Source organism: Pipra filicauda, unplaced genomic scaffold (genome assembly GCF_003945595.2).
Source record: "Pipra filicauda isolate LSUMZ 115617 unplaced genomic scaffold, ASM394559v2 scaffold334_size1588553_pilon, whole genome shotgun sequence".
Classification (NCBI taxonomy): Eukaryota; Metazoa; Chordata; class Aves; order Passeriformes; family Pipridae; genus Pipra; species Pipra filicauda.
The window spans coordinates 665,590-681,858 of record NW_024104459.1 but is presented as its reverse complement, the minus strand read 5'-3'; the positions used below and the strand labels follow the sequence as shown (position 1 = coordinate 681,858).

General features: G+C 37.0%; 1 protein-coding gene across 7 annotated transcripts in view; it reads left to right on the top strand.

Moving 5' to 3' along the window:
* CNOT4 (CCR4-NOT transcription complex subunit 4) overlaps positions 1 to 16,269 on the top strand; it is an 80,912-nt gene that overhangs the window by 43,101 nt on the left and 21,542 nt on the right. For 2 of the 7 annotated variants that reach the window (XM_027739197.2, XM_027739192.2), the window contains exons 3-8: positions 2,993 to 3,190; positions 5,925 to 6,011; positions 6,558 to 6,659; positions 7,371 to 7,496; positions 10,350 to 10,483; positions 14,773 to 14,928. In XM_027739197.2, coding sequence (XP_027594998.1) covers positions 2,993 to 3,190; positions 5,925 to 6,011; positions 6,558 to 6,659; positions 7,371 to 7,496; positions 10,350 to 10,483; positions 14,773 to 14,928 — 803 coding nt within the window. The remainder of the gene's footprint in view (positions 1 to 2,992; positions 3,191 to 5,924; positions 6,012 to 6,557; positions 6,660 to 7,370; positions 7,497 to 10,349; positions 10,484 to 14,772; positions 14,929 to 16,269) is intronic. The other 5 variants (XM_027739199.2, XM_027739196.2, XM_027739198.2 and 2 more) reach the window with 3 other exon arrangements.

Sequence of the window (16,269 nt, the reverse complement as noted above, 5' to 3'; positions counted from 1 at the left end):
ACATCCATTGTGTGGAAGGAATGTGACCCATCTGGGAATGGCAGAAGCAAAGTGCTTGATAAATCCCAGCTCAGCTTTCAACACTTGGGAAATAGGGAAAAAAGTCTGAAAGAAAATAACTTAAATGACAAGACAAATATAGTCAGGAAGACCGAGAATTCATCAAGGGCCATCTCTGATTAAAGAAATGAGACTTCAGAAGAGACATTGAAACTTTTGCTGAAGTTCTTGTAGGACTACCAGCAACTTGCAGTTAGTGTAAACAAAATTTGGTCACCTTTCATGATGGCACACTTGTTCAGGTGGCCTCTGAGGTTTTTGCTGAAGAGAATTTGCATAGCTTAAGTGGAGGGTGTCAGCTAAACTTAGTGAATCAGTGATGTTGACACCTCTTAATGTCTTGCATCTGAAAATACATAAATGCTGATAACACTTGATGTAGCTACTTTGTTTGAATCTCAAATCCTCTACCAGCTAAGGCATCAGTGGTAGGAGGTTAAACAAGCGTTTTGTTCCCAAAATATAAAAACACGGGCATGTTAGTAGCATTGTAGCGTTAGACACAGAGTAAACAACAGACAGAGTGGTACTATGGGATACGCCAGCAGTCAATCCACCTTGTTTATCTTTCAGTGATATTCCAGCAGTCTTCACTGCATGCATCTGTTTGTAGTTGAACCATTATCTGTGTTCATGAACTTCAAAACTGTGGGAAGCACTCACTCTGAAGATGAAATCATTTATTTTCCTGGTTTTAGGCTGACTTTGTCCTTCTTTGAAAAGAAAATGATTTCTAATGCTGAAATGTTTGTGCTGTGCTTACCTGCCTTCCCCCCTCTTCAAATGTACAATATCTCTTAATCTGTTACCATGTCACACATGATATATCAATAGGAAAGTCATGTATCATTTCTTACAACTGTTTCTGATTTATTCTTTGGATTCAAGATGTGCGCACAGATTCATTTACAGGTCCTGCAAGTCAGGATATCCAACTGGTCATATTCCTTAGAAACATTAAACATGTCAGAGTGATAAACGTATGAAACATTAAAAATATAATACAGCTTAACTGTACCTAGCGAGAACTTTTGATGATTCTGTTGGTCAAACAAGTGCTGTTAGCCATATGGCAAAACATGCTTGAGCTACCCAGGATGTTTACTGACTCATGCTCAGGACCTCCAGTAGAAAATAGCTGTACAGAGAAGGAGCATACTGTCTGACTTGCTTCTCGCTTGAGAATATGCTGTGGATGGGGATATACTTGGCAAGAAAGAAGCTGATGAACTTTGGCACTGTTTGCTATAGTTTTCTTGGTGTCAAATTGGTCATTGGTGTTCATCAAGTACATTCTGAAATCTCTGTAAGGTATTCAGTGTTACTTCGAAAGAGCATATCTTTTTGAGAAATGGTATGGCTTTGACTGTTCTTCAAGGATAACTTGACTGCTTATTGTGTTTTCATGTTAAGGACACCTTTAGCTACAGCTGAAGTATCTTAAAAGTTTAAATTCCTTTGTGATGCTAAAAACATGTTCCAGAGAACTTGGATGTTCAGGTGTGAGATGCCATCTGCTGAAGTCAACTACAGCATATTTTCGGTAGATGTCACAAATATGGCATAATGATGCTGAACTTTAAGCTGAAAAATGAACATCAGTTTATTTGAGGATGTACTCAGAAGACTATCAGGGCTGAGCACTTGGTGACTCTGAGTAACGTCATGCAATTATGAGGAATATATGCTTTTAACCTAAACCTTATTTTCATCTGCCGTTGTAGATTTTTCTTAGGTTATTTAGTATGACAACTAGTTTTATACTCTGTCATTGACAGAGGGCAGTCAGGAAAAAGTTAAATTCATTTTTGTTGGACTTGCACACTGAAACCTTTGGTTATGGTAGTGCAAGCAAAGACCTTAGTTCAATATACTGATGAGCTTGAGCTTAACTTCTTTATCTTAAGTCTTTATCTTAATGCACATCTCATGTACTTTTCTCACTTTTTTACTTCATCTCAATGTTTAGAAACACTTTTTTTTTTTGAGATACATTTTTATGTACTTGCTTTTGTGCTTAGCATTGCTTTTTATATACGGTGTGAAATGTAACTTTTTAGTCTGAAAAAACTGGGACAGGTAAGGAATATGGGACTGCTTTGAGGACTAATCGGAGCAGAAGATGGTGCACTGTAGTCTGCAAGGCCAGTCTAAAATAGTGTCTTTATAGTAGTGCTCTGTGGGAGTAGAGCAGTCTTTGTAGGTAACTCTTAGGACTCTTGTACTTCTGCTAGATGCTTTTGAGATTAAAATCTACACTGTTATGTTTGTGTTCGAGGAGTTATCTGTAGATGATAATCTTGAGGTTAAAAATGCACCTTTGTCCAGAGGAGAGAGACCAAATTTCAAACTGGTACACAGGCATGGCAAGATTATCGTTAAGTCTGTGTGCAGTAACTGTATTGACATCTGTCTCTTCACCAGAAGTTAACCATGTAAAGATTGAGCAGTGTAATGGTGTTACTGTCTTGAATTTGTGGGCCACTGAAACTACATTTGTATTTTATTTTCTTATCTGGCAGATTTAATACACTTAAGCATCCAAATCTGTATCAGACAACTAAATATAAAGTGAATATGCAGTGCATGCTTTCACCCAACTTAGTATGCGCTGTTACTGAAATTTTAACAGGATGTGTTGACTGTCATGTTGCAGCTGCTTGTAACGTTACCAAATTGACTAGGCAGCTGGGTTAGAATGTGGCTATTGCCCAAATCAATATTATGTCTATAAATAGGAGAATTACATGAAAGATGCAAGATGTTCACCTTTCCCAAAGGACCGAATATGCCTCTATTATGTGAGAGGCTGTAAAAAATCAGATCAGTATAACACAATAAAGAAATTTTTGCATTCAAACATCGGGGTTAATGATTTTCAAATGTGTTGTTTCTTATATGGGTTGAGTTTAATGCTATTTGTTATGTTTAGCCTTACCCAGAAGACCCAGCAGTGTACAAACCACTCTCCCAGGAAGAGCTGCAGAGGATAAAAAATGAAAAGAAACAGAAACAAAATGAGAGGAAACAGAAGATATCAGAGAATCGCAAACATTTGGCCAGTGTACGGGTTGTACAGAAGAACCTTGTCTTTGTGGTAGGGCTATCTCAGCGCCTAGCAGATCCAGAGGTAAATGGTTCACACTTGCAAATCTTGCTCTTAACATACTGCCATGAAACATTAGAATACCCTTGTTCTATCTCCCTGCAGGGTATAAAATGAAGCAGCATTGAAAAGGTTCACTGCTTATGAGGCCCCCTCTTCTTAAGGAAGCTTACTCTGCTCTCTCCTCCAAAATAACTTCAAGTGTTTGTCTATGTTTTAGGGAGTACAGATGCTCTGCAATTTTTTTTTTTAATTATTTTTTTTTTTAAGGAAGTTGTTCTTTGTGTAATAATGAGAGCTTGATTTTAAGCTAAAAATGTGCTTTAAGGATGTTTTAGGTAATCATTTTCCTAGGTTGGATCTGCTGGCACTATACAGCTGTATCATGCATCACAATTTCTAAAGCAGGAGCTTGGTTGTGTTCCAAAGAACTGATATAAAGTATAGCACAAACCTGTAGGGAGAGAAGAGAAAAGCTAATACTTGAAGTATAATATGGAAGGAACATGAGAGTGATGTCCTTAAGAAACTGAGGGGGAAAAATGAATAAGAGGAAGACCCAGGAAAGAATTGGCTTGCTACTCTGCATCATCAAAAATTTCAGAAAACTGGTTGCGTTTAAAATGTTTATTTACTTCCATCATCAGTCAGCTGCAGGTGGCCAGTGGAATAAGTGCTAATGAGTAAAAGTATCTTGAGTTAGAATATGGAGGAAGTGTAATACAGGATAAGATAGATATCTTCAAAATTACTGTGCCAAGTTAAAGTCACATTATTGAACTAAATTGTCTAGGGAAAACTCAAACAGAAGTGGCTGTTTGAGTACTCAGAGAATGGTCTGTAGTTTGGTAGACGGATAAAGAACAAAAGTAAAAAACTGCTTTTAGTGAAGAGGGGGGAAAGGACAAGAAGGGAAGAGAAAAATCAAAGTTAAAAATGATCTGATGTATACCACTTCAGTATATACTAAAATATAGCATATACGAAAATATAGATAATATATAGTATATACTAAAATATATTTGCAAGCAGCTGTCAGCAGTGGCTTGGCACTATTTATTATTGAAAAATGCATTTGATTTCTTTGACCAGATAGAGGATTTGTGAGAGAAATAGTAGTAAATGCAGTTAATTTTTTTTAAACCTCAGATAATTCCATACTGAATACTTGAAGTAACTCGAAGTGGATTTATTGGGGTGGTAGTGATGTGCTGTACTAGGTGTGTTGGTAGCAGTATTCTCAACAACATACCAGAAGATAATGTGTACTTACTGAATATTGCATATAGCACCAAGATAACTTGATTTTCAAGAAACCTAACCTGAGAGAGATGAGCTAAAAAAGTATTCAGTATATTCAATTTTTCTATTTAAGCAGACAAAAAACTCCTTTGTAAGTAAAGATTGTTTGGAAGGGGAGGTTGACTACTTTTTGTCGTTTCTAGAAAGGAATCTGTGGATCCTCTTCTGTTAACTGGGTTTTAGAAAAATTGCAAAGGCTATGCTGTCATATGTTGTTATCAGGAGTATAATCTGCAATATGCTTGAGTAAAGCAGAAGTTTCTTTGGGATTGTCAGTCTTTTCTGGAATGATACCTGGAGGATGGATGTGGGATGTTTCAAGAGGGTGTAAACCAAGTGAAGAGCAGTCAGAAGAGACCAGGGAATGAATGATTGTCTATACAACATGTCCTGTAGTTCTACAGGATGTTCCAACTGTGATGCTGTTAGTTCTTGAAGATGTTGATGCTCCCTTTAGAGGGGAGAGGAGGTAGTTAGGTAAAGATGTTCTTGGATCTGGATAACTGCACTATCCAGTGTTAATATGAAGATGGAGCTGAGGAAACAAATCTTAAGTTATAACCTCTCAGGTTATTGTGTAGAGCTGGAAATACCCTTAGCTTATCTAGCTTCAGTCTGAGTAGCCAGTACTTTGGTACCTTCTTCCGTCACAGGAATGGAAAAAGAAAGACTTTTTGTATAAATGTGTCTGATATATTGCCAGTTTGTTTCATTGGCACACCAGGTGACCGTTATTCAGCAGAGTTGTTTAATATGATGATGATATTCCTGCTTTGCACAGGATCCTTAAGTGGTGTGTTATTACTAACTGATTCAGGGAAGGGCAAGACAGGAGTATTTTTTCTTCCTTTAGGGCTGTGATGTTCACTCATTTGTTTTGCATGATGTTGATTCTGAAATGTTTTTTCTTGCCCTGGGAATTTTCCTGTATTGTCTTCCTGCACTTAGTCAGGTCTTTAGACAATTTGAGACTATCTTGAGCTAGTTAGTTTACTCTTTTTCTCTTCAGAGTGGGGCAAGTAAGTCAGGATTCAGCATTTTGTACCTAGTAATTAATATAGCTGAATGAAAGTTTAACGTGATTAATTATTTTGAAACTGGAATAAATGTGATTTTTCTTCCCCCCCCCCCCCCTCAAATTATAAAATAGATAAATACAGAAATGTTTCATGCAGTATGGGACATATCTTGCCAGGGTAGGGTTAGGGTAATTGGAGTACCGAAAGTGTTTTTTAAAATACAATATAAAATGTGGAATATCCATCATTAAAGTTCTGCAGTATCACCATACTCTGTATTGCAAGTAATCATGTTTTATGTGGGGGAAAAAAAAATTAAATCTACATGCTCTCCTCCTCTTTGTAGGAGAGATCTGGTTTTTTGCACAGTTTCACAGAAGACTGGTACATCTCTGTATGAATTTTAAGTATACCACTTTAAATTTCTTTTCTTGTAGGTGTTGAAACGACCAGAATATTTTGGGAAGTTTGGTAAAATACACAAAGTTGTCATTAATAACAGCACGTCATATGCAGGCTCACAGGTAAGTCAGAGACCCTTGTGATTTTTTTTTTTCTTTTTTTAATTCCTTTAGGAAATAACATGGTGTGGAAAGTGAATCCAGGGCCCCCTATTTCTGATTAAGCAGTAGGTTAAAGACTGTTAAAAAAGCCCAAAACCAAACAACATTGCAAGAATCAAATTACTTTAAGTTACTGAGGCATTGTCCAACAAGACTCTCAAAGTTGGATGCAAGATGCCATGTAGAAAGATTGAAAATTGGGAGGTGGTGAGAACCTTTTGAAGAAGCAGCAATATGGCATTTATTCACTAATCTGCATTTTGGGGATAAAATGCCTTTAAGTATTTTTAGAACTTTCAAGCAACATTTAAATGCATTTCTTCTTTTCTCCATTCTTTATGCCTCACATATGAGTTTTTATGAATTCTACCTTTTTTGCCAGTTTCCTGTTAAAAACATTGAGCCTTGAATATACCAGTTTATGAAATGAGCAGCTGAAAAGGCAACTTAATGATCAGATCTGTCTGGGGAAAGAAAAATAATAAATAGTGTATGTTTTCTTCCTAGGGTCCAAGTGCCAGTGCATATGTAACCTACATCCGGTCAGAAGATGCCCTCAGAGCCATACAGTGTGTCAATAATGTGGTGGTAGACGGCAGAACACTTAAGGTGGAAATATTTTTACATTCTTACGTGTATGTTCTAGGACACTAATATCAGTGCACAGTATAAAATTTTATTTGCAAAGATATGCCTGTGTTGCTGAATAAGTGTATTGAATTTTGACCTCTTTTCCTAACACGAATCCCAACGTGGAAGTTCAGTGAGGTTCCAGCAGGCGTTAGCAGATAACTTCTTAAAACAAAAGTTTTGAGACAGAGATGCACCACCTCTGCATTCTCGCAGTGCCTTTTTTGTTGTATAAACTGCTTTTACAAAGCATTTCTGTAGTCCATATACCACACCTTCAAAAGCTCCCTGAGAAATCAAAGTTTTGTCCTGTTGGTGTCCATGTAAACAGGTATTCAGGCTGACTTGACCAAATTGGTGGCTATAGAAAATCCAGTTAACATTCATTTCCTGACCCTGCTACTTATTTATCTCCTTATGATTATGAATGGAAATACTTACTGAGCTCTTATTTTGGCATTTATTTAGATTGGATGAAAATAAAAATGCATACTAGTTATCTAATCCTCAAGTATATAGATTTCTTACAAATGGACTTCTTATTCCATCTCTGTCAAAAAATATATTAAGATGGAATTCCAAATCTTGGGGTGACAAATTTTTTTTTTTTGGAATACAGCTTTTTTTAACTTACATGGTAAAAGGCATTCTTAACCTCCAGTATTTAAGTAATGATTTTTTTTCCTTTAGGCATCGTTAGGTACAACAAAATATTGCAGTTATTTTCTAAAAAATATGCAGTGTCCAAAACCAGACTGCATGTATCTACATGAACTAGGTGATGAAGCAGCCAGTTTCACAAAAGAAGAAATGCAGGTAAGTCTAATGAATGGGAAACACATGAAACATGGCATGTATGTCTTACTGTCAGTGGTTTAATCTGTGTAGTGTAGCCATTTGCTGAATGTTATGGCAGAAATTAATTTTGAAATCCAAAAGGTGATTATCCAGTTGGATATTGGAAGAGAACAGTTAGTTCAATTTTTTCGTTGCATGTTGCTTTTAAAGTCTGAAAAGTATGATGAGTATTCATGAGGCAAAAAGGTGGAGATAAAAATCTTAGCCAAGAATTTGAGTAACCTTGCGTTAGCTACTTGCCCTTTTTTCACACCAGTACAAGGTAATATGTTATTTCAGATCTTTGTGAAAGAAGTTAGTGCAGATCTGGGTTTTGCTGTAGCATTTGTGTGTGTGAACAGTTACAATGGATTGACTCTTGTACTGTGATGGACCACGCTCTCTGAATTTGGGTATCCTTTTTACTCTGTGAAGTGTATAGAAACCATTTGCAAATGAAACATTGAGGGTAACTATAATAACATGTAAATAATGGGATACTGGGATTCTTTTTATTATCGCAACATCAAAATGCTTATTGTCTGGGGTTGGGAACTGAGTAAATGGATAGATTTACTGTCTCAAAAGCAGTGCATTCTGAGGCCTTTTGGGTCTGCCTCCATCTTTCTGTGGTAAAGCTTTTAAACTCAATCTCAAACATGCCAGCCTTGCATTTGTGCTGTAATTTTTGCACATGGTCTGTCCATGAAGCAAGGAGTTCCCACCCCTAGTGCCAGCCTAAATGTTGTTCTAGTAGAATTTATTTGATGTGTTAGGCTGATGTAAGCCAGAGAATAAGGAAGAATGTTCATATCTGTTAAACACTTAGCAGTTATTTATGAGGACTTCAGCTACATTTTAATAAATTAAAAAACTACCTTACCAGTTCAGATGAATAGTCCCTATGGTATATATTTTATTGCAGACAATTGCAATAGAAGGTAAAATTCAAGGACAAGTTGCAAATTAGGCCACCTTTCCTGTTTGTTTCCCTGTATTTCTCCCACCACCTAGATCTGTTATGTTATACATGTTTGAGGGTGTTTTCCTGTCTAGGCTTTTTAGTTTTTTATAGAGCTGTCAGACATGAATTTGTTTAATCCATTTTGAACCTGATACTGTCAACCCTATAGACTTTTGTGACAGCAAGCCCCAGTTCACCAGCTGTTTTGTCAAGTGCCTTCTTTTACCCATGTTAAACTGCTGTCCAGTTAGTTTTGTCAAGTTTCCCTTAATATTAACCTTGAATACTTACTGAAAGCAAAAACTCTTATTCACCTGATTCATTGCCTTTGTGATGTACAAAACTTGATCTTATCTCTCTCATATTTCTCTCCAAATCAGTCTCGGGGTTTGTAAACTTCTGTCAAACAGTTAATCCATTTCTGCAGTAATTTCTGTGGCCCTTCTCTGTATCTTCTGTGTCCTCCTTGAGATGCAGAGCTCAGGTGCACGATGTGGGGGAAACAAAATTTAATTTGTTAGTCCTCAGTGTTTTATATGTAGTGTGGTATATGCTCTTTTCCATTTTGTTTTGTTTTTTTATTTTAAATGCCCTTTCTAATGATGCCCAGCACATTTTTTGTGGCTAGTGCATAATCAACTAACAGTTTCACAGATGTGTTCGCAGTAACCTCAGTATCTCTTCTCTGAGCTGTAACAGCCAGTTCACAGATCAGTAGAGGGCTAGTATGGTTTAGACTGCCTCTCCCTTCATGTGTTACCTAACACATTTATAAAGGCAATTAAGTAATGAAAAAAATGTGAAATATTAGGTGTACCAGTAGTGTGAGAACTTTGAAATCAATACTGAAGAAATGATAGATAATAACTTGCATATTTCAGACTTAAGATTCAGAAGACCTGACCATAAATCTCGGCACTTGTTTCCTTTGCTAAAGGACATCTTTTAGTATCTAGAAACTGTAGATAAAACCTGTTGACAACTTCACTTTCACTGTTCTATTTTGCATTGATTGAACTCATAACAATACTTAACTTGCAAGTAATAATTCCTAGGTTTGAGTGTCATAACAACCTACAAAAAACATGAATGCTCATCTTGAATTTGTTTCAGATGTCAGTTTAAATGTGGGCATAGATCTTCTTGGTTTTGTTTTATATATTTAGCCCCAGAGTGTAATCTGCAAGCTAGACTGAAAAATACTCTCTTCCTTGCCAAATTCTAATATTCTAGAGTTGGATTGGACCTCCTCAATTTCTGAAAGCAAGAAATTGTTCTCAATCGATTCAAAGAATATTTCAGTTTTTCAGTTATTAAAAAGAATGATATATTAGTTATTGCTTAGAATATACTGTTTGTCACATCACAGTTAACACTCAGACCACCTCAGCTGTTTTATTAAGCTGATAAAAAAATTAATTCTGTTGTGGAAGAAATTTTGGTTTAAGAGGAACTCTTCATTCCTTCCCATCCTCTGAAAAGCTTGGTAGGGTTGATATATCAAATGCAGACTGCCTTGGAGATATAGCTGTTTGTGAATTTTAAGGTATATTGTGAAGCTCTTAATTAGAACTGAGTATCAAGTTCTAATAAGGTTATAGCTATTTTTCTTCTTTAGAAGTCTCAGAAATTATAAATTGGTAGGTGCATCCAAGTGATTTCTAGGCAAGCTTTAGATTTGTTGAGATCACATCTGTGCTGAGAATGAGAAACACTGTTTTGAGTTTGGCAGGAGTGACCTGTTGAGTTGTGAAAGCTAAATTATTAAGCTTTGGGATGTATATATATATATTGTATATAAAAATATTATAACTATAAAAATATATATTAAACCAGGATTTATTCATTGTGAGTTTCTATTTTCCTAGGCGGGTAAGCACCAGGAATATGAACAGAAACTACTGCAAGAATTATACAAACTAAACCCCAACTTTCTCCAGTTATCTACGGGTACAGTTGACAAGAACAAGAACAAAGTGACAGCACTGCAGAGGTATGATGCGTAAGTACTGATGATGGACTAACTGACCATGCTTGCTTTCTGGTTATTTGAAAGAAAACTTTCTTATTCCTATTGCATTCCCTAAGTTGCCTGCTCTTTTTAGTACCTATTATGTGATAAACTCTGATACAGATTTTCTTTGTGGAGGGACATATTGTGGTTTAGGAATGGTATTCTCCAGTTTAGTGTTCCCACTGAAACTACTCCAAACCCATGCACCACTCTCACTTCCCCCTGTCCTCCTGCCCCCTCCCCTTTGGCAGGCTGGAGAGGAGAATTGGAGGCACAAAATGTGATGATCACAGGTTGAGATAAGAACAATTTACTGGAAACAGCAATGAAATAAGACAACCAACAGTAACAGCAACAATACCGATGAGAGGGTACAATCATAGAATCAACTGGGTTGGAAGAGACCTTCGAGATCATCAGGTCCAACCCTCGATCCAACACCGCCGTGGTTACTAGACCATGGCACTAAGTACCACACCCAGTCTCATCTTAAAAACCTCCAGGGACTGTGAGTCCATCACCTCCCTGGGCAGCCCATTCCAATGTCTGATTGCTCTCTGTAAAAAATGTCTTCCTAATATCCAACCTAAACCTCCCCTGGCAGAGCTTAAGACCGTCTTGTCTTAAGAAAGAGGCAAACAATTCACAAGTGATTGCTCACCCTGTAGAAAACCCCAAGAGTACTTGACCACTCCCGCCATGCAATGTGACCCAGAAGGGACTCCATCCCTATCTCTGGAAAATGAGGTGGTATAAAATAATCTCCAGGTCCTGACCATGCCCCCTCCTGGCTACTGCAAACATTAACTCTGTCCTGGCTGGAACTAGAACACATGCACCACTTTCTTCTAATATAAAGTGAGTGTGAGGCTTCCTTAGGGAAGATGTGTTTCTGCTGTGTGCGTTTGGATCAGTAGTTCAGAAAAAGATAATCTTATTCTGAAAAAAGATCTCGTGTTTTCTATTTGCAAAAGTGCATAATATTTGTGAAAGACCAGATGTCTTCTTTCTTGGTATGGTGTCGTTATGAACGCAGCCTGTACTCTCATAACTGGGACACCTTGTAGTCTTGATTTGTGTTTTATACATCATGATTTGTAGTGCAGTCCATATATTTTTTCACTATGTTTTAATTGCAGATATCACTTATTATGGCTTGGTAATATAATGTTCCATTGAAGTAGTTTGTTCAGTAAGTTATGAAAAGATTTCTGTCCATATGAGGATATAGTCACACAAAGATAAATGGAAGTCTAAGGTCACTAGACCTTAATTATTCATTCAAATGTCATATTTAAGACAAAGGAATAAAAACTGTTGACAATTTCCTCCACTCCTTCTTGTACTATTTTTATGGAGATGAAAATCAAAGGAGGTGGGCAGAGTGGAATGTGAAAGTCCGATTGCACCTGATATGCACCTTGGCCTTGTAATCAGAGTTTATGCTGTGTAGCAGTTTATCCACTGCTGATTTTTTCAGACAGTAGTTTGCCAGTGCATAGCAACCTAAGCAAGAAAATGGGTACTGAATCTAAAATGTTACCAGTGGAGCTTGAATAAATTCTGAGAACTGGTATCCTAGATGGTGTACTGGGATTATCATCTTTAACTTCTGAAGGAAGTGTCATACGCTCTTTGACTGCAAGTGGTCAGGACTTCCAGTTGGATCTTTTTTCTTAAGGACAGTACCACTTCATATTTCTTGGACACTGGTTCAGTTTTGACTTGGAAGGTGAAGTGCAGCAAATAAAGCAAATACACCAGTTCTTGCATTTGGGTATTGATTATTTTATGCTCAAAGTCTGAAATAATTTTAATATGAAACCTCATTAGATCCCAGCAAAACAAATTATACCATCAAGGGAAGAATGCTCTGTGTGGAGCTGAAGCAAACTTTTAAACCTTTGGGGAGCAATTAGGAGTTGGAACTTGGCCAGTCTGTGGTGCTAACATTTAGCACTTAAGGGAAAAAATGGCATGTTACTCTAAAGGCATCAAGTGGTCTGGAGTTAATTTCTGTTGTCACTGTGCAGCATCATCACAACATGGACTCTGTTCTTTGATAATGGCTAGACACCACGTTTAGGGTTGCAAAGTGAATTTCTTGCAGCTGGGATTTTGACATGTTTCTTCAAGTCCCATCCCATCAGTACATAATGTAGCTTTTGAACTGGTTGTTCTCTTTCACAACTTTCTACCCTACTGGGTTCTTGTTTTTGTATGATTCGTTGATATGATATTAATATTTCTGGCAGTTTTTCAGAGTCTCTGACGAATCTGTGGTTGTTCTTATGTTTCTGGGGTACAGGATTTGATTCATTCTGGAATTGAACAGAAATTGAGTTCTAAGTAGCAGATGTTTAATTATAAATATCCAGTAGTGGAAAACAGCTTCTTAAACACTGATAAGTTTTTCTGCAGTCGTCTTCTATTTCAAAAAGTCCTGTTTGCAGACCTTTTCTTTCTGCTAAAGGCAACTGTTGAAATCACCCAGTACCACTTTGTCTATGCTTCTCTTGGTATGTCATGTGATAATCATAGTGACTGTGTTCTCTTTCAGTTGGAGATATATTTTACGTTTAAAACAGATCAAGCTTTTTTTATTTTCCTGATGACATTTTCCTAAAGAACTGAAATTAAAGCTTTCTTATGCCACAAATCAAAGCACTTGTTAAGCACCTGCTGGTCTTTTAGAGAACAGCCCTTCAGAGGCATGTAGCTTTGAACTTAACCAAAACAAAAATACCCACATGCACAAAACCCCATACCAAAACATAAACCGATTTCTTTGCCTTCCTCCTTGGATGCAAAACTGACTTCTAACTGACATTTTAAAGTTAGTTTTAGTATAGAGATGGCTATATGCATTTATACACTGCACTGGACCTAAATTTGCATATTTAAAATAAATCTGCTAATGGATTGAAACTCCTGATATATCTAGATTACAGCTCACCTTTGTATGGGTGAGAATATTAAATTATTGACATTGCGCTTCTGATGTCTTCATTCCTTGATATTCTGTATCTGATCAACTTGATATCTCTTAGTCCAAATGTGTACAAAGCCAAGATGAGATCTGTACCTCAGGTCAAGGCTCTCATCTGTGTACATATTTTATAGGTATATAAGAAAAGATGGACTCAGAACAGCAAATCTTACACACTAACTGAGATTTGAGGGTCGCTACTACTACTAATTTTATCTGAATAGGAGTAGGAAACACTTATGTTGCTATAAGCAGCTACAGGAATTTCCAGATGCTGATATTGAAATTACAAAATTGACCCAAAGATGTGGAGTAAATATTAGACCATGTAATAAGAACATACTAATAAAGGGCAGCATTAGGAGGGGCATATATGTTATAAAAATTTTTTTGTGAAAGCTTCATCCTTAGGCAGCACTTGGACACTAAAACCAGCTCCTAATTAAGCAAATGAAAAGCTAGAGTTAATATAAAAACTTAAGAACACAAAAGCAGATCTCTTATAATAAAATTGCAGGGTTAGCAGATAACACTGTATTTGAATGCATTCAGTTATATTCCATCTTGCTTCAATTTGTATGGAATATAACAATTTTCAGCAAAACTTGGGCTTGGAGTCCTCTCGAACTTCTTTCAGTTCTAATGTGCACTCTGAAATGAACTTTATTTTTACTTTATAAAAAGGAAGTAATTATGGCTTTAAGCTGGAAATGAGGGGAGCAGTAACTTGAATGAACAGTGTGGTGGTCTGACTGGTCTCATGGTCTGTTAGCAAAGCTGTGGAGTCTTGTGTAGATGTAAAACATAAACTTCATCTGTTGTGGCCAGGCTTGATAGGGCCTGGAATATAAAATGTATCCGAAAAGAAAGATTTAGCTCGTGACTTACAGAACTTAAAAATACTTCAGGGCTAAAGCAAGTAATTCCAAATGAAGTATGCAGAGGTCTGGACACTTGAACTGTTGATGGCTTTTTTTTAATTTTTATTTTAATATTTTTTCTCTCCTCCAAATGGACAAGTTTGGACTTCAGCATTGGCAGAGCAGCTATCTATTCAGCAAAGAAAGCAGAATTCCCTCTGGTTTTCTCTCTACGCTACCTATCTCACTAATTATTTTTTTAAAATTTGAAATCTGAGAAATAATATCCAGATAAATCTATTCTTATAGATTGTCTGGCACAAGGATTTATTTCCCCAGTGTTTACAATTTTTAAAACACTTTCTTCATAACTTGAACTCTTTTTTTTTTTTTTTTTATTTTTTTATTTTACTCTTGCCTTTTTCCAGACCCAACAATAATAACAAAGATGCCTGGCCATCATTACAGAGTTCAAGTAAATCAGCCAACGGTTTAACAATGGAACACAGGAAAACGCCTCCCATATTAGAAAATGGCACAGACCCAGAACACATGACTCCAGATGGTGCAGACTCAGATTTCGGGTAATTGTGCTGCCTTTTATACTTCAGATAGCTTGCTTTCTCTCTCACTGATTGGTGTGGAGGGAATGGTTCTTCAGTCTCTCTCTGCTTGGAGACTGGATTCAAATCCTGATCAGGGCACAAAAAGCTGTGCTTAGCATAGCCCATGTCAAAAAGACTGATTGGCAGATTGTGCAGGAGAACCCTAAAATGAAGTTAGTAAGTGATGTTGCAGGTGAGGGCTGAGTGGAATGGAATAACCAGGGGTTCAACAGCTTGTACAGCTGCATGGTCCCAGTCAGAGCTGATCCCTTCATTTTTTTCTATGCAGAAGCTTCCACAAAAGTAGCACACTATTCACTGTACATCAGGAGGCTTGTCACTTGGAAAAGCTTCAATAGAGGGAAGTTAAATGTTAGGGCTGAATATCTGTCATATCCTTACAGTGATGTGTTCCAGAAACACAACTACAGAGGTAAGGGTTCCCCAATTACCACTCAGTTACAGAACAACAGGGCAGCAAATTCAACTGAGGCTGCTTTGTGTAGAGGAAGTAATTCATCTGCGTTCAGTAAGCTCTTACTGCCAGCCAACATTTTTTTTCTTCTTTGGTGCCCTCCTTGAATAGAACTAGTGTCCTCTTCCATCTTAAGCATCACTTGCAGTTCCAATCTTAGTCTATAGTCATGCTGTTTTGTTTTTTATGGACCCTTGAGGTAATACGGATTAGGCTCATTCAGAGGTTGGATGGGAAAGCAACAAGGTAAACCCTAATATTTCAAGGGATGGTGTTTCTGATTAGGTAGCCGATCTTAATTTTAAATCAGTGTTGAACCAATCCGTTAACATTGAGAGTGTTGTTGAAAGTGGTACCTTCTTGTTAGGCTTAATGGTAGTCCTGTTGAGGAGTGATCAGAGAGCCTGTGGTTGCGTCTCAGCGATGTACAGCTTTCTTTTTTCCTGAAAAAAATGTATTAACTGTAAGTAAAATTATTGTAGCAGGTTTCCTGAGGGCTGGAAGCCTGTCTTGCAACTAAAGGCTCCTTAGGCAGGTTCAAGTATAATAAACACTTCCACCATTTAGATTGTCATTAAAAGTTGTCTCACCACATAGCTTTTGAAACTGCGGCATTGTGACTTTGCTAGGTGTAGGAAAAGAATTTGACTGGAATATCAGCTCTACAATCAGAATTTATTGTGTAATGAAGAGTCTACAGCAAATGTTTTTGCTTTATTCAGAAATTACCAACCAGCAGTTTGTTTCAAATAGAAGAACTTTATTCATGCTGTTGGATCACTGAATAGAAAGTATTTGTAAATCTTCACTGGAGAAATGCTTGTTTGCAAGTGTATTCTTTGGAT